General features: G+C 37.6%; 1 protein-coding gene across 5 annotated transcripts in view; it reads left to right on the top strand.

Moving 5' to 3' along the window:
- Positions 1-27,430, top strand: part of MAGI3 (membrane associated guanylate kinase, WW and PDZ domain containing 3) — a 261,069-nt gene that overhangs the window by 40,289 nt on the left and 193,350 nt on the right. The window contains exon 1 of one of the 5 annotated variants that reach the window (XM_055584687.1): positions 18,841-18,972. The exons of the other annotated variants lie outside the window; for them this stretch is intronic. Coding sequence (XP_055440662.1) covers positions 18,903-18,972 — 70 coding nt within the window. The 5' untranslated portion in view covers positions 18,841-18,902. Of the gene's footprint in view, positions 1-18,840; positions 18,973-27,430 lie in introns of those variants that run through there. 5 annotated transcript variants of the gene reach the window in all.

Below are 27,430 nucleotides of genomic sequence, written 5' to 3'. Positions count from 1 at the left end.
GCCTAGCCCAGGTTGATAATCTTTGTTTTTTTCTTCTAACAGCTTTATAGTTTTGACTTTCACATTTAGATGTACAGTCCAGCTGGAATTGATATTTGTTTATTATGCAAAGGCTCAAGATTCCTTTTTTTTCTTTGTATGGATATTCAGTTCACTCAACTCTATTCAAAAGACCATCTTTTCCCTGCCATACTTGCAATATAATTTTTCTTATAAATCTGGTATCTTGGGACTTCGCTGGTGTCCAGTAGCTAAGACTCCACTCTCCCAGTACAGTGGGCCCAGGTTCAATCCCTGGTCAGGGAACTAGATCCCACATGCCACAACTAAGACCCAATGCAGCCAAATAAATAAATATTAAAAAAAAAAATCAGGTATCTAGAAGTGAGTCTTTTTCTGGACACATTATACCAGAGCTGATAATAGATGTATAATTTAAGTCACAAATGTGAGCCATATGTGTAACTGTAAATTGTCTAATAGCCACATTAAAAAGGCAAAAAGAAACTAATGAGATTTATTTTTACAATAATTTTATTTAATCAAATATACAAAAATATTGATAAGTAATAAATATGAAGTTATTGAGGTATCTTACATTTTTTGGTACTATGTCTTTGATATCTGAGATAATCTTTACAGCAGATCTCTTTCAGGCACAAAGTTGATCTTTGTTTAGGTTTCAGAAAATTTGCAGTCGAAAAAGTAGCGTCACATACCTCAGTTGGTCCAAGCCGTGCTTAAAAGTTTTAGTAACTGAGTCAGTTGTTAGTTCTTGAATTTAAATTCATTCAGATAAGAGAAATTCAAAATTTAATTCCTGAATTGCACGAACCACATTACAGGTGCTCAGTAGTCATATGTGTCTGGTGGCTACCTGTATTGGATGGTGTTTGTTCTGTTGTTCTGTTGTCTGTCCTTGCTCCAGTTATGTATTGTCTTAATTACTCTAACTGTGTGATAAGTCTTGATGTGCTGTGCTGTGCTTAGTCACTTAGTCGTGTCCAACTCTTGCGACCCCATAGACTGTAGCCTGCCAGCCTCCTCTGTCCGTGGGATTCTCCAGGCAAGAATACTGGAGTGGGTTGCCTTTTCCTCTTCCAGTCCAACCCTTTAGGACTCCATAGACTGTAGCCCTCCAGACTGCTCTGTCCATGGAATTTTCTAGGCAAGAATATTGGAGTGGGTTGCCCTTCCCTTCTCCAAATAAGTCTTGATATCTGGTGGTACAAAGTCTTCCAGCTTTATTCTTGCTGCTGCTGCTGCTAAGTCGCTTCAGTCGTATCCAACTCTGTGTGACCCCATAGATGGCAGCCCACCAGGCTCCCCGTCCCTGGGATTCTCCAGGCAAGAGCACTGGAGTGGGTTGCCATTTCCTTCTCCAATGCATGGAAGTGAAAAGTGAAAGTCAAGTCGCTCAGTCGTGTCTGACTCCTAGCAATCCCATGGACTGCAGCCCACCAGGCCCCTCTGTCCATGGGATTTTCCAGGCAAGAGTACTGGAGTGGGTTGCCATTGCCTTCTCCGAGCTTTATTCTTGGCTATTATTAATCCTTTAAATTGGCATATGCATTTTAAAATCACCTCGTAACTTCCATTAGCATTCTTTCCCCACAGTTACTGCTGTTCTAAATGTTATCTGCATATGTGATAACAAGAGAAACAAAGCGTATTAAGATGTGGAGGTTGGCAGGTTAGTTGCTTTGGTCTTTCCTAGCTAAAGCAACTAGTTCTGAAGCATCAGCATTGCTGTTCCTGCCAATTCATTATCTGCACCTCTGCAAAATTATAAAGTATATGAGGTACGTGGGCTTTTCAAGATCATTGTGAATATCAGTTATTCAAGTCACGAATCAGATATAATTTTAAAATATCATGCTGTTGCTGCTGCTAAGTTGCTTCAGTCGTGTGTGACTCTGTGCGACCCCACAGATGACAGCCCAACAGGCTCCTTTGTCCCTGGGACTCTCCAGGCAAGAATACTGGAGTGGGTTGCCATTTCCTTCTCCAGTGCATGCATGATAAGTTGTGTCAGTCATGTCCAACTCTGTGCGACCCTATGGACAGCAGCCCACCAGGCTGCTCTGTCCACAGGATTCTCTAGGCAAGAATACTGAAGTGGGTTGCCATTTCCTTCTCCTAAAATATACTGAATATGAAAATAATTAACTATTTCCTATTTCCTCTTATTTTATTAGAGAGTGGAGCCTAAGAAAGTGTAAGGACCAAAGAAGAGGTGAGAGTAGTTTGCTGGTATTGGAAATTGCACACTTCTGTATACTATTTCTAGTGCTAAGCACAGTTGGGCATTCAAATGTTTGAATAAATACATGGAGAAAATACACTTCAAACTCTTCAATCAGATGTGGAGCCATTGTATTTGTTCATAAGCTAGGCCTTCTGCTACTGCAAACTGACTTTTTGTTGTTGTTGTTAAAATGGCCAAGTAATATTATATAAAGTAATATATGGCATTTAGGCTTTGTGGCATTTCTTTAAAATGTGAAAAGAGGTGTTTGGGGACATAATTATAACAGAATTACTGTATAATTTGGTGTAACTCATGATGCATGATGTATGACTAGAAAGTGAATTGCCCTGATTTGAATAGAACACTATTAAAGTAAATCATCTCATGTTTTTTTAAATAGTTCCCAAATTGTAGTCACAGAAGACCAGTTATGTGGGTAATTGTTCTAATCCAAACATTGCCACATTTAAATCTTTGATTTCATCACCACTCTTGTGATCTAACTTACTAAATTCTTATTCCAAAGAAATTTTTTCCATTGGAATGTATTCTAAAGTAATGTCCACACAGTTCTTTTAAGTTAGAAAATGTTTTAAAACTCAAGATGGCTGTGGTATTAAGTTGAGCAGTCAAGAAAACATCTATTGGATTTCAGGTTGAGCAGTCAAGAAAGCATTTGCTGAATTTCTTTTTCTGACAGTATGACTGCCTGAATCTTTAAGTCATAAAACATGCTTGATTTTTTTTTTTTAAAGCATGACAACAGAAAGTCATTTTAAATGAATGGATGACTTTGCCAACAAAGGTCCATATAATCAAATCAATGGTTTTCCCAGTAGTCATGTCCAGATGAGAGAGTTGGACCATAAGGAAGCCTGAGCGCCAAAGAATTGATATTTTTGAGTTGTGGTGCTAGAGAAGATTCTTTAGAGTCCCTTGGACTGCAAGGAGATCAAACCAGTCAATCCTAAAGGAAATCAATCCTGACTATTCATTAGAAGGACTGATGCTGAAGCTCGAATATTTTGGCCACCTGATGCGAAAAACTGACTCGTTGGAAAAGACACTGATGCTGGAAAGATTGAAGGCAAAAGGAGAAGAGGGCAGCAGAGGTTGAGATGGTTGGATAGCATCACTGACTCAATGGACATGAAACTGAGCAGACTCCAGGAGATAGTGGAGGACAGGGGAGCCTGGCTCTTTGTGACCCTGTGCTGCAATCCACAGGGTCACAAAGAGTTGGACAGGACTTAGTGAACAACAATAACAACAAAGAAAAAAGAAACAGAAAATGTGAGAAAGAGCACAAAATAAAATGGTAGAAATAAATCCAGATTATCAGTAATCAACTTAAGTATTAATGGATTCAGTTCTTAAGTTAGAAGACACAGGTCAAACTGAAAAGGAAAATAGAATATAGCTATTAATACATGCTGTTGATAAGAGAACACCTAAAGAAGGATAGAAAAATGTTAATGGTAAACAATGGAAAAAATAGGCAAATACTAACCAATATATTTCATGTACATTGATGATATTGTTAGGCTGAATAGATTTTGTGGCAAAAAAACTTGTAGATGATAGCATTGTCTACATAGAAAATTCCAGGGAGTCTGAAGAAAAATTATTTACATTTCTAGATGTAAAGTGAAAGTGAAGTTGCTCAGTCGTGTCCGACTCTTTGTGACCCCATGGACACCAGGCTCCTCTGTCCATGGGATTTTCTAGGCAAGAGTACTGGAGTGGTTTGCCTTTTCCTTCTCCAGGGAACTTCCCAACCCAGGGATCGAACCCAGGTCTCCTGCATTGTAGACAGACGCTTTACCGTCTGAGCCATCAGGGAAGTCTTCTAGATGTAAAGGAATGACAAAAGTGAATAGCATTTAAATAAGCCAGAAAAAAAATTTTTGAAGACAGCATTTATAATTCCACAAAAAGACATGTAGGTATAAGTTAAACAGAAATACAACCTTTACAGAGACTGTTAGACTTCATTGAATGAAAATAAAAAGTCATAAATAGATCATGTTTGTGGATAGGGAGGCTGAATAACAAAATTTAGTTTCTCACATTGACTTGAAAATTCATATTGCTTTGTTCAAAATTCCAAAAGCTTTTAATATGAAGTTTGAAAACTTACGTTAAAATTTGTAAGGACGAGTTATCCTAGAAACATGAAGAATAAGTTGGAACAGGGCTTAGTCTACACTGCATAATTTAATAATTACTGTCAATAATTTGTAATTTGATAGTACAGTGGCAGCACAGAGATAGATAAATAGACCAATGAAGCAGAAGAGAGGAATGGAAATAGACCTTTATGGGAACTTAATATATGTCAGAGTGACATTGCACATTACGGGGAAAAGGATGAAATATTCACTATATATTGCTGGAATAATTGGTTATCTATATGGGAAAAAATGAAATGAAATCTCTTCCTCATTCTTTATGCATATCAAGTTCAGGCAGTTTAAAGGCTTAATAAAAACAGCTAGTACTTATGTAGTGCTTAGGATATACTTGACCTTTTTCTAGCACTTTACATACATTGACTTCTTTGATCACTACATTTATCTTTAATAGTAGGTGCTATTTTTATCTTGTTCTTTTTTACATGAGCAAACGGGTGAGCACAGAGAAATCAAGTAATTTGGCCAGAGTCACAGTTAGCAGAGCCATGTTTGAACCCAGGTAGTCTGGCCCTGCTGTCTCCGTTTTTAAACTCTATGCTGTACTGTTCCCTTCACTTAAATGTGCAGTACAGAACTCTGAATTTTTCAATATAGAGGCATGTCTTTATGACCTCAGGATACGGAAGGATTTTTTTCAGGAATAGTTTTATGTTTATCATAAAGGAACAAAATCAATAAATTTGGTTACCTTACAATTAAGAACTCCTGTTTGTCAGAAGATACCATAAAGAAAGTGAAAAGCCAAGTGGAAGAAGATATTTGTAATACGTCTAACAAGAAAGGATTGTATAACCATAAGTATAAAGAATTCCTGTTGGGCTCTAATGTTTAAGAGTTTTGTTGCTCTGTCTTTTCTTCCGTGATTGGAATGTCTTGTGATCATAATGGTCATAAAATGGTATATTTGTGGTTTTAATTTGCAATCTTTGATTTTTAGGATAAGTACTAATTCCCATGTTAATGGTCATTTGCGTGTGTGTATGTGTGTGTGTGTGTGTGTGTTTTATTTTAATGAAGAGCCAGTAGGAGATGGGACATGGAGCTGACCAGTTGATACTTTGGGGAGTATGTTCTACCTCCAGGCACTTCTCAATCTATAAATTGTATCAGAGAGGCACCCATGATCAGATCTGCTTATCTGGCTGATGTTTTTATTTATTTCAGACTGTACTCTTAAATCATTTGCTAGAACGCTGAGTTTGCTGGTATAGTTCATAACATTTGAAAGGATTAACATTTGATTTATTCTCTCTAAATCCACAGCTATTAGGAAATAACCTAAAACTTCAGGATTTACTTTGCAGAAATTATTTCTTTCTAATGTATGCTCTTTCAAAGGAATTCAGAATCCTGTTACATAAGAGGCTATACAGCTTTAATCCCATCCATTGATATTTAGTGACCAGTTATACTTCAAAAAAAGTTAAAAATTTCCCTAATTTTCGAAGTAATACATACTCATGAAAAACACTGGGGGAAATACAAACATGTAGATGGTAGCAACCTACAATTTAGACAACCTGTGACCAAACAATTGTGGCGTATTTCTTTATAGTCTTTGGTTTTTATACCTTTATGTATACAGTTAAGAACAATAGTCTCAATTTAAAAGAAGAGCTTTAACTTCTTACGCTAAAAAAAGTAGTAATCATGATTGTTTAGAAATTTAATTACATAGAAGTTGAGTCAAAATTTGTGGTCCAATTTTGATTACTGTATATCTTCCTATTTTATCTTTGGTTTTCCTGGGAAGTGATTTTTTATTTCTTTAAAGTTATGAGAAACGAACTGTGAAAACATGTGCCAGTTGTCAAATCTACCTTCATCGCACTGGTTTGTAATCCTGGAACTGTACCCTGAAACATTTCTTCTTTGCCAGCTGGCATATTACTGAGTTTTGTCAGTCGAGGTTGCTAGAGCGAACACTGCAGGACGAAGGGATTTTTCTTCCCGGTTTGCTGATACTTTCCTCCTCCTTGCTTTTTGGCCCTCAGCCTACATGGGATGGGGGTTGGGGGGAGCAGCAGCAGAGAGCTCACCTCCTCGAGAGTCTCAGCATCATCCCACAGGTGGTCCTGTGCCCTAGTGGGTGATTTTGGCTTGCCAGTGACTGACCATGGCACTTCTGTCATATAGAGGACTAAAGCTGCACGGTCTCCAAAGAGCTTTGAGTTTCTGCCAGTGGGTGGGAGAACTGCCAGGGAGGAGTTAGAGGGTCGTCCTGTGCGTTATGAAATGTGTAACATTGTGCCTGGTGTCCCCCTCCTAGGGGCTGGTAGCACACCCTAACTCCTGAGTCATGACTCTCTCTTCATGGACTGCAGCCTGCCAGGCTCCTCTGTCCATGAAATATCCCAGGTAAGAATACTGGAGTGGGTTGCCATTCTGTTCTCTGGGGAATCTTCCCAGCCCCGAGATCAAACTCGGATCTTCTGCGTTGTTGGTAGATTCTTTACTGACTGATCCACCAGGGAAGACAGAAATGTCTGCAGGTATTGGCAAATGTCCTTCTGGGGACAAAACCACCCTGGTTTAGAACCTGAAGTATAATAGAACACTATTCCTTCTAGATCATGTTTTCTTCTCTTGATCTTGGCATATCACTTCTCTTGGTTTTCTGTCTTTATACTTAGTGCTCCTCGTCACTCTGCTTTGCTGGTTCCTCTCTTCCTGGCTTCTTAATGTCCACACCGCTCCCCTGAGCTCCACACTCATCTGTCTACATGATTGTTAAACATCTTCATTAGATCTCTAGTCGATGTCTCAAACTTAGTATGTCTACAAATGAACTCTTGATCTCTGTCATCCTCTCACCATTTCCATCTGCAGTCATCTTCATTTCATTTGATGGCAGTCCCTGTTAGCAAGGCCAGAATCTTACAATCTTGTGTGAGTTGCTTGTTTCTCTCAGACCTCAAATGGAATCATCAGGAAGTCCTATTGGCTCTTCCTTTCCAATTTATTCAGAATCTGACCTTTTCTTTCTCTCTCCCCTGCTGTCATCATCATCTCTTGCTCAGTTTACTGTTGGAGCCTCCTAACTGGTCTCCCAACTTTTGCCCTTCTGTCCTTAATCTTCTCATCACAGCGCCCGAGTGACCTTTTAAAATGTTAAATCATATCATCACTCTCTTCAGATCTCTGCAGTGGCTCCTGCCTTTTGTTCAGAGTAAAAGCCAGAGTAACTGGCGCATAATAGGTACTCCAAAAATATTTGTTGAATGAATGAAGTGCTAAATCAAATCCATCCAAATGCATTTTTTTCCTCCTTCCTCTCCCTGATGCTTTATACTTTTGACTACTCCTCCCTGCTTCTTGAACTCTGTCTTCCTTCAGAGGTAGGTATTTCCTCTTGGCTCTGGTTAATTCTGTCTTCTTCATGGCTCCACTTCTGTATGTACAGTCATATAAATCCCTATTAAAATCCTTGGTCCTCTTTTTCCTTTCTGTACTCATTCTTTCTTGTTGATTTTAGTCACACTAGTGGCTAAACTGGAAAAGGTCAGTTTTCATTCCAATCCCAAAGAAAGGCAATGCTAAAGAATGTTCAAACTACCACACGATTGCACTCATCTCACAGGCTAGCAAAGTAATGCTCAAAATTCTCCAAGCTGGGCTTCAACAGTATGTGAACCATGAACTTCCAGATGTTCAAGCTGGATTCAGAAAAGGCAGAGGAACTAGAGATCAAACTGCCACCATCTGTTGGATCATAGAAAAAGCCAGAGAGTTCTAGCAAAACATCTACTTTTGCTTTATTGACTGCCAAAGCCTTTGACTGTGTGGATCATAACACTGTGGAAAATTCTTAAAGAGATGGGAATTCCAGACCACCTGATCTGCCTCCTGAGAAATCTATATGCAAAACAAGAAGCAACAGTTAGAACTGGATGTGGAATAACAGACTGGTTCCAAATCGGGAAAGGAGTATGTCAAGGCTGTATATTGTGAATCTGCTTATTTAACTTATATGCAGAGTACATCATGTGAAATGCCAGGCTGGATGAAGCACAAGCTGGAATTGAGGTTGTCAGGAGAAATATCAATAACCCCAGGTACACAGATGACACCACTCTTATGGCAGAAAGCGAAGAGGAACTAAAGAGCTTCTTGTTGAAAGTGAAAGAGGAGACTGAAAAACTTGGCTTAAAACTCAGCATTCAGAAAACTAAGATCATGGCATCCAGTCCCATCACTTCATGGCAAATAGATGGGGAAACAATGAAAACAGTAAGAGACTTTGTTTTGGGGGGCTCCAAAATCATTGCAGATGGTGACTGTAGCCATGAAATTAAAAGACATCTGCTGCTTGTAAGAAAAGCTATGACCAACCTAGGCAGCATATTAAAAAAGCAGAGACATTACTTTGCCAACAAAGGTCCATCTAGTCAAACCTGTGGTTTTCCCAGTACTCATGTATGGGTGTGAGAGTTGGACTATAAAGAAAGCTGAGTGCCAAAGAATTGATGCTTTTGAGCTGTGGTGTTAGAGAAGACTCTTTGAGAGTCCCTCAGATTGCAAGGTGATCAAACCAGTCATCCTAAAGGAAATCATATTTGGTGCTCAATATTCATTGTAAGGACTGATGCTGAAGCTGAAACTCTAATACTTTGGCCACCTGATGTGAAGAACTCATTGGAAGAGACCCTGATGCTGGAAAAGTTTGAAGGCAGGAGGAGAAGGGGATGGACAGAGAATGAGATGGTTGGGTGGCATCACCAACTCAGTGGACATGAGTTTGAGCAAGCTCCGAAAGTTGGTGACGGACAGGGAAGCCTGGCGTGCTGCAGTCCATGGGGTTGCAAAGAGTCAGACACGGCTGAGCAACTGAACTGAACTGAGTGGCTAAACTGGCACTTCTATGTTGATTCTTCTCAATTGTATAATAATGTAACTAAGAAGTCTTCTCCTTTAAAAGTTTTTTATCCACTGAATATGAGCTTCATGAAACCAGAGCCTGGATCTTTCTGGTCAGCTACTTTATTTCCAGGTTCAAATATGATGCTGTTGCAGGAAGGGGGACCCCTTCCATGCCCTGAGAGTGGGCTCTTGTCTAACACTCGGAAATGAATTGTCTGAGGAGACACATGTGCTGAGAGAGCAAGAGACTTTATTGGGAAGGAGCCTCTGGGTGGAGAGCAGGAGGGTAAGGGAACCCAGGAGGACTACTCTGCCGTGTGGCTTGAAGTCTCAGGTTTTATGGTGATGGGATTAGTTTCTGGGTTGTTTTTGGCCAGTTATTCTGACTCAGGATCCTTCCGGTGGTATGTGCATTGCTTAGCCAAGATGGATGCCAGCAAAGAGGATTCTGGGAGGCCGGTAGGACACATAGTGTGTTTTTCTGACCTTTCCTGAAATCTTCCTGTTGGTGGTGACTTGTTAGTTCCATGTTCCTTATCAGGACCTCCTGTCATAAAGTAACTCACACAGATGGTTACCATGGTGGTTGGCCAAGGTGGGCGGTTTCAGTCAGAGTTTTTTCTAACAGTTCTGGTACATTTAGTATATGTTTGTTGAATGAATGAACTTTAAATCTGGTTTTCATGGTGCTTTTTATAGGACATCTTTGACTGGATGTCTTTATACCAATACATAATATTTAGTATGCCCCCAAACCAAACTCTATTTTCCCACAATAAACCTACTCCCTCTCTTTTCACTTTGCTTTTCAGTACCATCCACACCATTGTTAAAGTTAAAAATTTAGGTTGTTTTTTTTTTAGATTTCTCCCACTTTCTTTCTTTCTTTTTTTTTTTTTTTTTAGGACGGCTAATCAGTTGCCAAACCTTGCTGATTCTTTTTTAAAAAACAGCTTTATCAAAACCAAATACTAAGTAAGAAACCTATAGGGGAAGTGAGAAAAACATGTGCGATATAATTGGAGGTAAGACATCAATGCCTGTGTCTTTTGTTACATGATTTTGGCTTTGAAAACATAAATGTAGTATGTAATTTAAAAATTAAAAGGAAAAAAAATCTGTAAAATAAAAAACTTCAGGTGAAAAAAATAAAAGCAGCTTTATCAAGGTATGATTTATTTTTATGTCATAAAATACACCTGTTTTAAGGGTACATTTCAGTAAATTATAGTATATTTATAGAATTATACAGCCATCACTACATTCTAATTATAAAATTAGTTTATAAAATCTAATTATAAAAACAGTTTCAACATCTTGAAAAGAAAAAACCTACCCATTTATAGTCACTCCCCATTCCCACTCCTACCCCCTTTCTATGCAGCCATTAGTCTACTTTTTGTCTCTATATTTGCCTGTTTTTGTTGTTGTTTTTAAAGTATTTCATGTAAATGGAATAAAACAATATATTTTTTTCTGTCTGGCTTTTTTCACTCAGCAATTGTTTTTTGAGATTCATTTTTTGAACTTCATGTTGTAGTTTGTATCAGTACTTTATTTTTTATCGCCGAGTAGCATTTCATGGTATGGATATGTGAGGTGTTTCTAACACGGTCACCAGCTGATTGGTATTTGGGATGTTTCTAGTTTTGGGCTGTTGTGAGAAATACTGCTGCGAACACCTATGTATGGGTCTTTGTGTAGACATATATTTTCATTTCTCTTCGATACCTAAGAGTAGAATTGCTGGGTCATATGGGAAATCTGTGTTTAACTTTTTAAAGAAAGAACCAAACTGATTTCCAAGGTGGTTGTTCCATTTGATATTCTTACCAGCAGTGTACACAGGTTCCAGTTTTTTCTATAGTCTTGCTGATACTTAATATTGTCTTTTTGATTATAGTGGAGGGTGAAAAATGATATTTCATTTGATTTTTATTTGTATCAATATTTGATATGTCTTGTATTTGATATGTGTTTGATATGACTAATGATGTTGAACATCTTTTTGTGTGCTTATTCGCCATTTACATATCTTCCTTTGCCCATCTTACAGTTGAGTTGTCTTTTTGAGTTATAAGTATTCTGTATATTCTAGATGCAAGTCTCTTACCAGATATGATTTGCAAATATTTTCTCCCAATCTGTGGGTGGTTTTTTCACTTTTTTCTTTTCAAAAACTTGGGATGTAATTCGCATCTTTCACCTCTTCAATGTATGCAATTCAGTGGTTTTTAATATCTTTCCAAGGTTGTGCAATCATCACCACTATGTAATTCCAGAATATTTTCTTCACCTCAGAAATAAACTTAATATCCATTAGCAGTCATGCCCCGTTTCTCACTCCTTCTAGACCTTGGCAGCCACTTATCTTCATTTTATCTCATGGATTTGCCTACTCTGCCTTTTACTTTCTTGAATGCTGTCTTTTGATGCACAAAAGTTTTAAGAGTTTGATTAAGGTCAGTTTATCAGTTTTTCTCATCTTGTGCTTTTGGTGTCATACTTAAGCAATCCTTGCCAAACTTAAGATCATAGGGATTTACTCATATATTTTCCTGTACAGTTTTTATAATTTAGTTCTTACATTTAGGTTTGTGGTCCATTTTGAGTTAATTTGTGTGTGTGGTGTGAGACAGAGATCCAGATTCATCTTTTTGCATACATATAGATATCCAATTCCGTAGGCATCACTTATTGAAAAGTATGTATTTTGGGATCTACAGTGTGTCATTTGCAGACAACATTATGGTTAAAGTGTTAATTTTTTTTTTCTTTCTTTTTTTTAGCTTTTTATTTTATATTGGAGTATAGTCAATTACCAATGCTTTGTTAAAAGTCTTGATTTTTATCCAAATGAGTCTTTGCCTAAAATCTTTTGATTCTTCCTCAGAAGTCCTTGACTTTTCTCCTTGTTTTCTTTTTATTTTCCCACTGCCTTTGTCCTTGTCTAGAATGTCAGAGGCCTTTCAGATGTTTTCTTACTTTCCTGGGGTATTCCCTTCCACCATTTTCACATCTCTTTTTATACTGATTGCTTCACTCAGTTAATCTGGTGGCCTGGCCCATGTGGACCTTTGAGTTTTCAAATCCTGGCATAAACTTGTCATGTTCTGATACCTATAACTCTTCTATGCATTATTTTATTCACTAAGTTTTTAATGTCTACTAAGTCACATACACTGTTTTAGGTACTAAAGAAAGAGTGTGTGTGCACACACGCTCAGTTGCTCATTCATGTCTGACTCTTGAGGCCCCGTGGACTGTAGCCCACCAAGCTCTTCTGACCATGGAATTTTCCAGGCAAGAATACTAGAGCAGGTTGCCATTTCCTACTCCAGGTGATCTTCCTGACCCAGGGATCGAACCTGCATCTCTTGCATCTCCTGTATTGACAGGTGGGTTCTTTACCACTAGTGCCACTTGAGTATATCTGTAAGCTTTTGATGATTAACTCACTCTTAAATTGTAGTAGCAAAAAACCAGCGTTCATTTAGCTCTTGACTGTGTGGGTTGACAGTTGTACTGGGTTCAATGTGTAGTTCTTTCTGTCTTGGTTGGACTCAGTCATGCATTTGCCATTAGGTAGACAGCTTTGCCTCTGGGGATTGGTTGACCTTCATCTAAGGCAGGTACCTGTTAGATATTTATGACCCCGATTTCTGTATAGACCCTCAGCTAAGAATGGTGTTTATAGTTTTGAACAGTTTTAAAATAAGAAAAATATATGATGGAAATGGTATACTGTTCTCAAAGCCTAAAGTTTTTACTATCTGTCCCTTTATAGAAAAAGTTTGCTGATCCCAGGTCTAAGATGATAGGTGTTGACTGGGCTATGTGTCTTCATCATCAAATAGGCTAGCCTGAGCTTTTCACATGATAGAAATAGGGTTCCCAAAGAGGGTCGAAGAATAAAAAACTTTCAAGGCTTAAATTTGGAACTAGCATAATTCGCCTCTGCTATATTCTGTTGGCAGAAGCAAGTCACAAAGCCATCTGAAATTCAACAGATGGAATAAAGACTCCATTTTTTATTGAGAGAAACGTAGACTCACATTTCAGGAGATGTAGATAAAAGGAGGAGACAAACTATGGCTGTTTTTGCTGTTTGCCACAAGGAGTGGACAAATAGACAAAAAGCTTCCTGCCATTGTGGAGTGTGCCTTTTGTCAACAGCAATAAACTCTCATGCTAATACCACGCACCCCAAAGATACCCCTTTATTCAGCCATACTGCCTTGGTTGTATGTCCCTGAATGCTAATTGATTTTTCCCTCCCTCTACTTTCAGCCATGCTTTTATAAATGTTATGAAATGAAAGAATTGTGTGACTTCCCTCAGTAGCTTAACTCCATTTCCCTTCCCGCCTGCTCACCTCTTCAAGGTATTTCCTATCATTGTGCTGTTTCTCTGTGTTCACTAACATACCGTGGTACAGCGCTGCTTCCTGATGAATTGGGATTAGTAATTTTGTAACTCCTTACTTAATAAGATTTTTGAGGAAATGATTGGTATCTTTGGTATTTTGTTGATATATTTCCATTCAACAAATGTTTATTGTATTTCTACTGTGTTGAGCACTGTGCTGAGTGCTAGAAGCAAGCAGAATAGACAAAGAAAATTCTTGCGTTCATGTAGCATGTAGGTAGGGCTTCCCAGGTGGCTCAGTGGTAAAAGAATCTGCCTGCCAATGCAGAAGTGGCAGGAGACGAGGGTTAGATCCTTCAGGAAGATCCCCTCATGGAGGAAATGGCAGTTCACTCCAGTACTCTTGCCAGGAAAATCCCATGGACAGAGGAGCCTGGTGGGCTATAGTTCATAAGGTCTCAAGGAGTCAGACACAACAGAACACACACACACACAGATAACACAGTACAGGTAGTATTTTTACTGATTTTTAACAGGATTAGTGTATATATATATATATATATTTTTTTTTTAATTATGTCTTCAAACTGTGTTTCATCCATAGATCTTCTCTTATATATTTATTTATTCTTATGAAATTTAATCTTTAAGGCATTTAGTATATACTTTTGATTTTTACAGTTGCATCTTTAGTTGTTATGCAATGTGTGTTTTGAAAACTAAGTGTGCTAAAATCTTTATGTTGAAATTCAAACACTGTTTTGATTAGTAGTTCACTTTCTTCTTGGTTATTCAGTTTTTTTTTTTTTTTTTCTTGATATTCAGTCTCCAGGGACAGTATGTCTTACACATTTTAGAATATAGGTTTGAGGTTCTAAATTATTTTTCCTTGAAGAAAATTAGATTTTAGAGTTTAGTGTAGTGGCAAATACATAAGGGACATTTGTTCATGGTAACAGCCTCTTTGGTTTTCTGTTTCATTGAATTTTACCCAAGATAATTATTCTTGACTGACTTTTAAATGGCTAAATAAATTCTTGACCTTCAGTATCATAATTATAATAATAGCTTTTTTCCATTATGAATCACAATGGTACCCACTTTTTCTCTTCTCTCCCCATTTGACTCTTAAAAATATTAGTGTGTAAATTTGGAAATGTCTCTATTTCACAGTAGCTAACCTATTAGAAACATTTTGAAAATATGCATACAATTTTATAAATTAATACCTCCAGAAATGAAATTAAGGCCAATTTAGAGAAGGGATTCATTACCTTAGAAGGATTAATAGTACGATTCATCTTAAGAGGTTATTGGATAGTCATTTATTCTTTCATTCTTGGTTCAGTCATTCATCCACCTTAAACATTTTTTGAGTGCTTACTATATATACATTTCACTGTGCAAGATGCAAAGATATAAAGAGGGATTAAACACAGGTGATAATGTGGAGGAAGGTCTTTATATTTAAATCTAATATTTGGAATATTATAGGAGGCTAGAATATAAACATCTGGTTGAAAAGGGAAAGAAGAACTTCATGGAATTTTAGCCTATCGACTATCTTGTAAAATGTAGCAAAAGATATTCTGATAATTGGATTGAAAGCAAAAGACTATAGATCTTTTATAAATGAAGAATTTTTGGAAATGTTAATTTCATCTAGTTATTAGTCTAAATCTTTAAGTGTCTTATATTTGTTGCAGTGAGTTTGTGTGGATTCAGTTAAATGTTTGCAAATGATTGTTGAAAATGTGCATATAAATATATCACCTTATGAAAACTGATGTTTTGAGCTTTCTGAGCTATTTGAAATGACGAATAATTGTTAGAATTATTATAGAGTAATATAAGTTGTTTTGATTGCATATTTAAAGAAGTTATAAATCATTTTCCTTTTATTAACCTCTGTAATCCCAGTGTGCTGTGTAAGGCAAATACTGTAAGTGAAATCACATTATTGCTTTCAGTATTATATTTTGTAAAACCTGTAGAAGGCCAAATCAAGATATGAAGACATTAGAGAGATAAAAGCAGATTTCTCTAAAGGTCATTTGGTTTATAAGGATGGTGAATAGGCTACACAGCAACACGTACATTTACAAGCCTAAGTGATTTTTATTCTGTTTTTATTTACATATGACTAATAAATTAATCTGTGGTCTATGGATCAGCATGAAGATTTAAAATATTCAAAAATTGAAAGTGGGGTTATTTTGGAGGGTTAATTTTTTTCATTTAGTTAAAGTGGAAAGGATATTATCTAACCATTGATCTGGGTAATATTAAGAGTTCACAGGGAATGTGAAATACTTTTTCCCCTTTGGTACTCCTTTAGTAAACAAATACCACTTTTTTGTGTGTTGCTTAAAATCTTTGGGAATGAAATGGTAGTTGTACCTGTTATATTAAAGCAAGGTCATTCTTAAAATTCTGGTATTTTGGAAAATTTTATTGAAAAGCTGTCTAAAGTCATTTGAAGGTTCGTTTCTATTTTTCATGATGAGAGTTTCTATACTCAAAAGTATTCCTTGGAAAAGCGGGAAAATAGTCACTTTACAGTGGAAAAACCTGGCAGACATTACCTTAACCAAGAGATCAAGGTTAACATCACTGGTGACGTCAGGTTAATATCTTCTACCCCTAACAGGGTGTGATAGGAGGCCCTTTACCTCTTCAGGGTTCTTCCTAAAAACTCATTACCCTGCTCTAATCATGAGAAAAACACCAGAAAAACCCTTCCTCTGGATGGTTTGTAGATTGGGGGGCATTCTTCAAAATACCTTATAAATAGTCCTCAAAATCATCAAGGTCATGATAAACAGGGGAAAACAGAAACTATCACAGACTAAAGATTGCTAAGGAGACATGGTGACTGAGTGCAAGGCAGTGTCCTGGGCTGGATCCTGGAACTAAAAACAGCTGGAATCCAAATAGAATCTAGAGCTTAGTTAATAATATACCAGTGTTGTTTTCTTAGTTTTAACAAAGCATCGTGGTAATGTAAAATGCTAACATTAGGGGAAACTGGTGTGGATATGTAGGAATTCTGTATTTTATAACTTGTCTATGAATTCTAAAATTATTTCAAAATAAAAATCTGTTACTAAAAAAAGTATTCCTTGGAAAGACAATGATGATGTATTATCCTTTTTACTTTGACCAGATGAGTTAGATAATAGGTCTTATTTAATCTCTACTTCTGTATATCTGTCCACATATTCAGTTCAGTCTGTCAGTGAAGTGAAGTCACTCAGTTGTGTCCGACTCTTTGGGACCCCGTGGACCGTAGCCCACCAGGCTCCTCCGCCCATGAGATTCTCCAGGCAAGAATACTGGAGTGGTTTGCCATTTCCTTCTTCACTGGATCTTCCCGACCCAAGGATCGAACCCAGGTCTTCTGCATTGCAGGCAGACGCTTTAACCTCTGGGCCACCAGGGACGCCAGTGTGCGACTATATGAGACCCCATGGACTGCAGCACACCAGGCTTCCCTGTCCATTACCAACTCCCAGAGCTTGCTCAAACTCGTGTCCATCAAGACAGTGATGCCCTCTAACCATATCATCTTCTGTTGTCCCCTTCTCCTCCTGCCTTCAATCTTTCCCAGAATCAGGGTCTTTTCTAATGAGTCAGTTCTTCACATCAGGTGGCCAAGTATTGGAGTTTCAGCTTTAGCATCAGTCCTTCCAGTGAATATTCACGACTGATTTCCTTTAGGATGACTGGTTGGATCTCCTTGCAGTCCAAGGGACTCTCAAGAGTCTTCTCCAACACCACAGTTCAAAAGCATCAATTATTTGGCTCTTAGCTTTCTTTATGGTCCAGCTCTCACATCCATATGTGACTACTGGAAAAACCATAGCTTTGACTAGATTTACCTTTGTCAGCAAAAGTAATGTCTCTGCTTTTTAATATGCTGTCTAGGTTGATCATAGCTTTTCTTCCAAGGAGCAAGCGTCTTTTAATTTCATGGCTGCAGTCACCATCTGCAGTGATTTTGGAGTCCAAGAAAATAAAGTCTGTCACTGTTGCATTGTTTCCCCATCTATTTGCTATGAAATTACGGGCCGGGATGCCATGATCTATTCCCATATGTCTGTCCACATATTACACTGTGTGTATAAAGCACGTGTATGCCTGTCTGTCTATATTATAATGTATATAAAAAGAAGTGCATAGGTACTTCTCCCCATAAGACATTCCAACTTTTATGAAGAGGTATACGCATCTATAGAGTTACTTGAACATGACATTAATAGGATGTCAAGTAAGAACATCAGTATTGTACCAGTATTTGTAAGGTTGTCTTAAAATGAATTTGTTAGAAGTAACAATCTCAGAAATCTTACTTCTTTGATTTTCTTCCCCAGTCCCATGCTTAGCCTAGTTTTTATGTAACTGTTGTTTTATGCTAATATTGTATAAATTTTAATATTTGTTTTTTAGTCTTTTCTTTTCCCCCTTCCCGCTTCTGCTTGGAATTGAACTACTCCTTAACTATTAATATTTAATAAGAACAGTAAAGTTGTAATTAGAGCAAATGTGTAGTATCTTTTAAATTGATTATTACTTCCTTCATTCATAATTAATTGTGTATCTTGATTTTTCTAGATCCTTGCTTTCCTCTTTTCTATCTCTTGCTGTCTTGTAATTAATTTGTGTTTCTCCCCTGCCCAGTAACAGAAAGGAAATGAAGGTAAAACTTAAGGATTACTTGATTTTCATTCACTTATTTATTTAACTCTGTTTGCCACTGGCAGGACTATTTCTCTACTGCCTTTGTCTGTGTTGAATAATACATTAAACTACATGTATTCAGTTACTCTTTCCCCAAAGATATAGAATTAATCATTTTTCTGCTTGTATTTAGAGCACTATCATTTATAGTTTAGAAGCTCAGAGCCTTGTTTCCTTATATTTTCTAATTGTATACTACTATTTTTGTTTTTTTGAACAATTCTTCTCCAGTATCCAATATCCTCAACCCTTGTTGCAGTCATTGTTTTTTGTTTGTCCCTTGCTTAACTCTCTAGCCCCTTCTCTTAGCTCTTCCTAATTATTGGCCCCAACTGTGCTGAATTACGTTTAGTTCCTGACATACAGCTTTTCTTTTCCACTCCCACTCCCCCGCCCCGTCCCTTTGCGTGTACTATTCCCTCTACTTGGAGTGGTTTCCTTCTGTTGCCCCCTGCCCCTTTCTCGTCACCTGGCAGTCTCCTTTCAGCATGTTCACAGATCATTTCCTGGAGTCAGTTCATGACGTTTCCTGCCGTCTGTGCTTCCGTAGCATCCTATGTAAGCCTCCAAGGTTACTGCACTGTATTGCTTGTCACCTCTCTTGGCTATGATCTCTATGAGAGCAAAGTCTCCTTCGTCTCTCTTTCTTTATGCTTTGCACAGAACTGAATGAGTTCAGTTGCCACAGTGATTTCTCTAGAATTTTGTTAGTACTTCCATTTTATAGTTCAGAAAGCTTGAAGTCAGTTTGCCCAGTGATAACGGTTAGTAAGTGGTGGAGCCAGGATTCGATCCAGGCCTGTTTGACTCCACAGTCTCTGGTTATTTCATTTTACCATGCTGCTTCCTCAACCATACAGATGTAATAATTGATGATGGACAGTAGTACAACTGTAGTGTAAAACAACATGGATTTGGACATTAGGTAGATCTTGGTTTAAATTCTAGCTTGTCATTTAGCCAGCTGTTGGCAAATTTCATAATCTCTGTGAATCTGTTTTCCCTTTTGTAAAATTTGGTTAATAGCATTACCTGGAGGATTGCTGTGAGAATTAAATGAAATAATATATGAAGATGCTTTTGTGTAATGCTTAGCTTATGATCGACTTTATAGGCTATGGTAGTTTTAGATAAGATATATAGCTATGAGCAAAGGGAAGATTTATTAGCAAAGGCTTAAACCAATAACAAAAAATTAAATGGCTTGACATAATGTACAGTCTGGAGGTAGTCTTCAGTGACTTAAATTTCCTGTCTTTCTCATAGTTGCAGGATGTCTGTGAAGTCTCAGCTATCATGTCAAAAGCTGGATAAAGTGAGAAGGCATGAACTCCAATAATAGCTTAGCTGCTGTCCTAATCATAGTTGCCATTATCCAAGTTCTAGGACAGACTGGGAAAGTCAAGAATGGGTAACTGTGTTTGACCTGCAATCATTCTTGAACTAGGGCTGAGAATATTGTAAGTATCTTCCACAGTGGTTGTGCCTCTGCTGCTGCTGCTTCTGTGTGATGACATAGCCCTGAACACTGTCACAGGGTATGCTTATCATTTAAATAGCCTGGCGCACCTAACAGGTAATCATTGGGCTTTGTTGTAATACATGTCAAGCTAAAGCTAAGAGTAGTGGATTAGCTGTGTCCTTATTATCTTATTATTTAGGGGCTGACATTTTGCAAAACTTAACTCTTCAGCCATTTTCTTATCTCATTGGTTTAAGAATGCTTGCAAAAAATTTTTACCACTCTGTCCACTTACCCTGCAGCCAACGTGTCAACCACCACCAGACAGACAACAGCAAAGCCTCATAACATCACTGGAGTCCCTCTGATAGTTTGATGGCTACTGCCTTTTTTTGAGAGAGACCCAGAGTTTTAGCTTCAGCTGCCCAAAAGTCATGGCATTCTTAAAGCCACTACTTACCCCCTAGTATCTCATGTTTGGGATTTCCCTTGCCACCCTCATCAGATTCAGTGAGAACAGTGGGATCTCCTGTACTTCTGCCTCCTACCACCCAACTTCCTGTTGTTGGAATCTTTCACAGTTATAAGGCCTCCTTTCACCTGCTCTCTCTGTTGATTTTTGGCTGATTGGGAGAGAAAAGGAAAGCAGAACTGTGTAGCTCTTGCTGCTTTGCCAGTGATTGGGAGGATATGTTACTCAAATGCTCATTTGGATTCTAGAATGAATTTTGCTGTAGAAATAGTGGTGTGAAGGATGTTAGGATTGTATTCTATTTATTGTAAGTTCTCTAGTTTAGTTACATTTTGGTTTCTGAGGAATGAGATCTCCCTGCCATTATCCATAATTTCAATAGGGAAATATTTTATGACTTCCAGCCAGTTTAAAAACAAACGTTTGGAACAGAATATGTATCATGAGTTGAATGGCCTATGCTTGGGTTTCACCTCTCTTGGTAGCATGCAGAGCTAACACTCATCCCAAGTGAAAAAGCAGGAGGAGAAGCTAAGGGAAATAGATAATTCATATGCTGGCTAATTGTTCTTTCTATAATAAAAAGTAAAGTATATAGAAAATCTGAATCTTTGTTGCAGAAGGCAGTATGTTCTTTCCTGTGGGTACATCTTACATTTTTTTCATTTTAATACTTATATTTTGAAGCTTCATTTATTTTTCCATTAAGTCTTCACTCAGAGAGCTTAGTGATATGTACATAAAGAATAATATCTGATTGTTGCATGACTCCTACTGAGTTTCATTCTTAGGCTCAACTGTGTTGTTTTACTAATTGATGTTAATGCCAGATTTTCTGGAACTTAGATTCACTGTACAATTTTCAGTTATTCAGAAGCTACTGATAATTTAGTACAACGGTAAACATAATGATGATTATCAAATCCCAAACATTGAGAGGCATATATGTTTTACCGTAACAGCTTTTAGAAAAGGTTTTGAAGTAGTTGAAGCAAAGCAGAAGATATGTTGAGAAGCAGATGTTGTATGACTAAAGTACCCAGCTGTGTGCTAACAAAATGAATCTCATGCCGATTAGTTAACAATTCTTTGGCAGTCAGAGACATATGTAAAGTGGTAAACACAGCGTGGGGAAATACAAAAAATTAAAAACATTTTCTAAGCTTAAAACATTGGCAGTGTCTAGTCTACCATCTGTATTGCTGAGAAGTTGGTTTTGTTATGGATAAGTCATACCAAGGTCACTTAACAAAAAAAAAAGGTTAACCCATTACTGTCTTCATTCTCAGCTATTAACATTTACATATCTTAGCACTTGAATTACTGAAAAAATGTTATTTCAGTAAAATAAATTCCATTTGGTGTATATAAATCTGAACACTTTTAGTGTTTTTGTCTGTCAAGAAACAAATTTTTTTCAGTTCTTGTTTGAATTCTTTCTTGTCAAAGCTATTAATTAAAATTTTTCTGTTGAAATGCTTCTTTGCCCAGTTAGGTATATGACCATTTAACTACAGAGTAGAGTATTATTGACCTTTACCCTCATGATTTTCTTTAAGAAGAGGTAGAGCTTTCTCATCCTACAGACCTTTCCTCTTTGATTGAGTAGGTGGTAAATGCTTTATAGAGTGGCCTATTTAGGCTAAAAGTACACTCTTCGGTACTTAAAATAATATTCCATTCCATTTTCCCTTTAGGACCCCAAATTTAGAATTCATATTATTAATTTCAATAAATTGAAAACACTTCTACTTTGATTTTAAAACTTAAGTGAAGATAGAAGTTCTTATGGATCAGAAAAGAGATTCTTTAATTAGAGTGGTCAAGTTTCTTTATATGTAACTTATTTTTAAGTTGAGGATCTGTGGGTCTTGGCATCCCACATAATTTATAACATTGTTCTGGTTATGGTGTCTTCATTCTTTGGCTGGTCTTGCTTTTGCCTATATAGCTCTGCTTTTGATTAGAGTTAAAAATATTTTATGCACATAATGTAACTTCTGCCTCATTTAGTGCTGAAAATCTTTTGGTTAAGCACCAGTCTGGCAGTACCATATGAAACTTAGGGAATGGACAGAGAGGGAGAGCCACATGCAGTGAAAAGAGTGAATGATAAAAAGGAAAAGGAAAGAGTTTGAGGGAAAAATAATAGTCATTATTGGCATTTAGAGACTTACTGCACAGCCCTCTAGATACTCCATTAATTCATGCAGCGTCTTTGTGATCTGGGGTCTTACTGAGGACTCTAGAAAGGAAGCTTCTTGTAATAGTTATTGTCTCTGTAGTTATGTTTCCCAAAATAAAGGAATCAGATGTTAACTGATTTCTGTAACAAATTTTAGGAAGTATATTTACTTGATTAAAAACATATTTTAAAAATTATTAAAGATTAATTTACATACTTTAAATCTATCATGTCATCAGTAAAAGAGGCAGCCCTCACACATGGAAGGCATTTGAGTTTTCATAAAATTCTGTAGTTATTTTTTTTTTTAAGCAAGAGGTTTAATAATATTTGTTGAAAACCTTCATTATAACCATCACTACTAGATTACGTTAAATCTTTTCAGTTCTTATCTTGGTCATTTCAAATTTTCCACTGTCTTAAGGATGGAGGTGGGAGGAAGTTTTGTGTAAGCACTCAGAGTTTTGTTAAGAAATTGAAGACTATGCATAGCACTTAACTTATTAGTGAGCTCATACTGTGTATGTCAGTGGTTGGTGTGAGTTTTGGGATGTTCCTTCATCCTGTGGGTCTTACTTTTCTCATCTAGAAAGTAAAAGGCTTGGTATAATAGATGAGCTCTGCTGCTGCTAAGTCACTTCAGTTGTGTCCGACTCTGTGTGACCCCATAGATGGCAGCCCACCAGGCTCCCCCGTCCCTGGGATTCTCCAGGCAAGAACATTGGAGTGGGTTGCCATTTCCTTCTCCAATGCATGAAAGTGAAAGGTGAAAGTGAAGTCGCTCAGTCGTGTCCGACTCTTAGCGACCCCATGGACTGCAGCCTACCAGGCTCCTCTGCCCATGAGATTTTCCAGGCAAGAGTACTGGAGTGAGGTGCCATTGCCTTCTCCAGATGAGCTCTAAACTCTGTATTTAAGAGACAGTAAATTCATTTAATTCAAATCCTGTAGTATGGTATTCAAGGCTTTCATAGATAGAAAAGTTTAGTTTTATTTAATTTACTTTCACAAATCATTTCACCATTCTCTAGGATTATAAATCCTATCTGTTGGCCCCTAGCTAATCTCTACTCTTCTCCCCATTTACAGTTCTTCCTGTAGTTTCTTTTTAAAAATTTTTATTTTATTTTATTTTAAAGGTGTTTTTATTTATTTTTGGCTGTGCTGGGTCTTTCTTGCTACGTGGGCTTTTCTCTAGTTGCAGTGAGCATGGCTACTCTAGTGCAGTGCACAGGTTTCTCCTTGTAATGGCTTCTCTTGTTGCAGAGCATGCGTGGGCTCTAGGGAGCATGGGCTTCAGTACTTGCGGCTCCCTGGCTCTAGAGCACAGGCTCTATAGTTGAGGCGCATGGGGTTAGTTGCTCTGTAGCATGTGGGATCTTCCCGGATCAGGGATTGAACCTGTGTCTCCTACATTGGCAGGTGGATTCTTTACCACTGAGCCACCAGCAAAGCCCCTTTCCTGTATTTTCTATTGTGGTCAGTGGGATGCGAGTTTACCTTGTCCTATGTAATGGGCACTGTGCTAAGTGCTTTACATGCGTTCTTTTCTAATTCGGTCCTCATGACAGTAATATGATATGTAGGTACTCTTGCTATCTCCATTTTACAGAGGAGATGGAAACCTATGGTGATGAAGTCATTGTCTAACATACACAGTTTGGAAGGAGTCAGAGGCAAATCTCTAACCCAGGGTTTTTGAAGCCTATGCAAGCCTTATCTTCTAGATAGTATTGCTTCCTCTATATGGAGTCACTCAAGTTCCGCTGATTTTTACCTCCTGAATATGACTTGAGACTATTCAGCTGTCCTCCTTCTGCCATTACTTTAATTTAGATTTTTCCTCATCTTTATCTAGTGCTGACTAAAAAAGATGTACAATGTGAGAGCTGCAAATTCAGTTTTACCTGGGGCAAAATGAGGACTATAGCCTGAGAGATATCACCTCGGATACTTCTGAGAAACCACTCTAAAGAAGCAGGGGGGCAGGGGGTGCGGGTAGGTCATACCTATGTGATTTTGGTGAAGGGGGGAGTACATGCAATGAAGCACGTATTTCTTTTGCAGAAGGTTTCTGCTAGTCATGAGGAGCAGGCATCACCATGAAGGATTTTAGTGCTTTTCTAGATAAGAGAACAGCTTGGTGCTCTGTGATGACCTTGAGAGGTGAGGTGGGAGGGAGGCTTAACAGGGAGGGGGTGTATGTATACTTATGGCTGATTCACATTGTCAAATGGCAGAAACCAACACAACATTGTAAAGCAATTATCCTCCAATTTAAAGAATATTGTAAACAAAATAACTGCTCAGCCAATAGTTGTTGACTTAATGAATGAAGTAGCCTCAGCAGGTTCTTGGCTTGGCAATTAAGTATACTTTTCTAGAATTAAAATGAATTAATCTGTGCAACAGGAATAATAAGATTATTTTAGTATATTAACAGTTCACACTTTTTTTTATTATAATAATAAGTCATACAGTCCTCCAGTAATATTAATTTGAATTAATATGATTTTAAGCTACTACATGCAATTGTTCTGCATTCCTGTAGAATTGTCTTTTATTTTTTTTTAGAGGGGAATTAGCAGAATTGAGACACAGCAAGAGAGAAATTCTAGGTTTGGGACATTAATTGTGGTACAAAATAAAAACAAACAGTCGTTGTCTCCTTGTTAGAAATTTGACTCCTCGTCAAAGATTTATAAATTTTACCTTGTGTAAATAAGTCTGTAATCATAATCATTTATGATGCTCAGAATATACCAGTGATTCATATGAGCCACTCTGAGGGAATCATGTAACTGGTATAAATCCATACTTGACTTTGTTTTAATTTGCAACTTTTGTTTCTAAGTCTTTTTGATGGGCACACTGAAGCATGGTAAAAGATTTTGACAGTGTGACATTATTTTTAACAAAAATGTTTACATTGTAAAAGCAAGTTTCTTAGAGTTATTAGATGGATTAGATTTCATAATAGATGAAATATTTAGAATATGCTTCATTTAATATCTAAGTAAGTTTCACTAAATACAGATTTTGTGTTCATTCTTTTTTAAAATTGAGGTATAGTTCACATACAATAAAATTTAAACTGTTTTGTAGTGTACAACTCAGTGGCTTTTCATGTATTTATAAAGTTGCCCACTATCACCAATCTATAATTACAGAACATTTTTATTGCCCCAAAAGAAATCTATGCTTGTTTGCAGTCACTTCCTTTTCCTCTCTGCGTAGCCCCTGGAAACCACTAATCTTCTTTCTGTCTCAATGGATTTGTCTATTCTAGAAATTTCATATATTTTTATACAACATGTGGCCTTTTGTGTCTGGGCTTCTTTCATTTAGTATGTTTTTAAAGATCATACCCGTTGTAGCACATATCATTTTTACTGCTTTTTATAAAGGAATAATATTTCATTGTATGAATATACCACATGGTATTCATTCATCAGTTGATAGACATTTGAGCTGTTTCCACTTTTTTACTATTTTGAATAATGCTGTTATGAACATTTGTATACAGATTTTTATGTTGATATATGTTTCCTGTCTCTTGGGTATATACTTAGGAGCAGAATTGTTAAATAGTATGTAACCCCATGTTTAATCATTTGAGAAACTGCTAGACTGTTTTCCAACATGACATCATCTTACATACCCACCAACAATATATGAGGAGTCAAATTTCTCCACATTTTCACCAACACTTGTTATTATTTGTCTTTTTGTGGATGAGAAATGAGCTCTACAATAGTGAGTTTCCTTGTAACATAGTGTAAAGTGATATGAAGGTAATAATTATTTTCCAGTTTACTGAAAAGTACTTACTCTTTCCTTCTATAGCTGTTATTAAATAACTGAAGTGAAAGAAAATGAAAGTCGCTCAGTCATGTCTGACTCTCTGCGACCCCATGGACTATACAGTCCACGGAATTCTTCAGGCCAGAATACTGGAGTGGGTAGCCTTTCACATCTCCAGAAGATCTTGCCAACCCAGGGATCGAGCCCAGGTCTCCCTCATTGCTGGTGGATTCTTTACCAGCTGAACCACAGGGGAAGGCCATTTCAGTTCAGTTCAGTTCAGTCGCTCAGTTGTGTCCGACTCTTTGCGACCCCATGAATTGCAGCACGCCAGGCCTCCCTGTCCATCACCAACTCCCGGAGTTCACTCAAACTCACGTCCATCGAGTCGGTGATGCCATCCAGCCATCTCATCCTCTGTCGTCCCCTTCTCCTCCTGCCCCCAATCCCTCCCAGCATCAGAGTCTTTTCCAGTGAGTCATCTCTTCGCATGAGGTGGCCAAAGTACTGGAGTTTCAGCTTTAGCATCATTCCTTCCAAAGAACACCCAGGACTGATCTCCTTCAGAATGGACTGGTAGGATCTCCTTGCAGTCCAAGGGACTCTCAAGAGTCTTCCCCAACACCACAGTTCAAAAGCATCAATTCTTCAGCGCTCAGCTTTCTTCACAGTCCAACTCTCACATCCATATATGACCACTGGAAAAACCTTAGCCTTGAATAGACAGACCTTTGTTGGCAAAGTAATGTCTCTGCTTTTGAATATGCTATCTAGGTTGGTCATAACTTTTCTTCTAAGGAGTAAGCGTCTTTTAATTTCATGGCTGCAGTCACCATCTGCAGTGATTTTGGAGCCCCCCAAAATAAAGTCGGCCACTGTTTCCACTGTTTTCCCATCTATTTGCCATGAAGTGATGGGACCAGATGCCATGATCTTCGTTTTCTGAATGTTGAGCTTTAAGCCAACTTTTTCACTCTCCAGTTTCACTTTCATCAAGAGACTTTTTAGTTTCTCTTCACTTTCTGCAAGGGTGGTGTCATCTGCATATCTGAGGTTATTGATATTTCTCCCGGCAATCTTGATTCCAGCTTGT

Source organism: Bubalus kerabau, chromosome 6 (assembly GCF_029407905.1).
Source record: "Bubalus kerabau isolate K-KA32 ecotype Philippines breed swamp buffalo chromosome 6, PCC_UOA_SB_1v2, whole genome shotgun sequence".
Taxonomy (NCBI): domain Eukaryota; kingdom Metazoa; phylum Chordata; class Mammalia; order Artiodactyla; family Bovidae; genus Bubalus; species Bubalus kerabau.
Note: the sequence above shows the minus strand (reverse complement) of the source record. Positions and strands in the feature narration are given on the sequence as shown.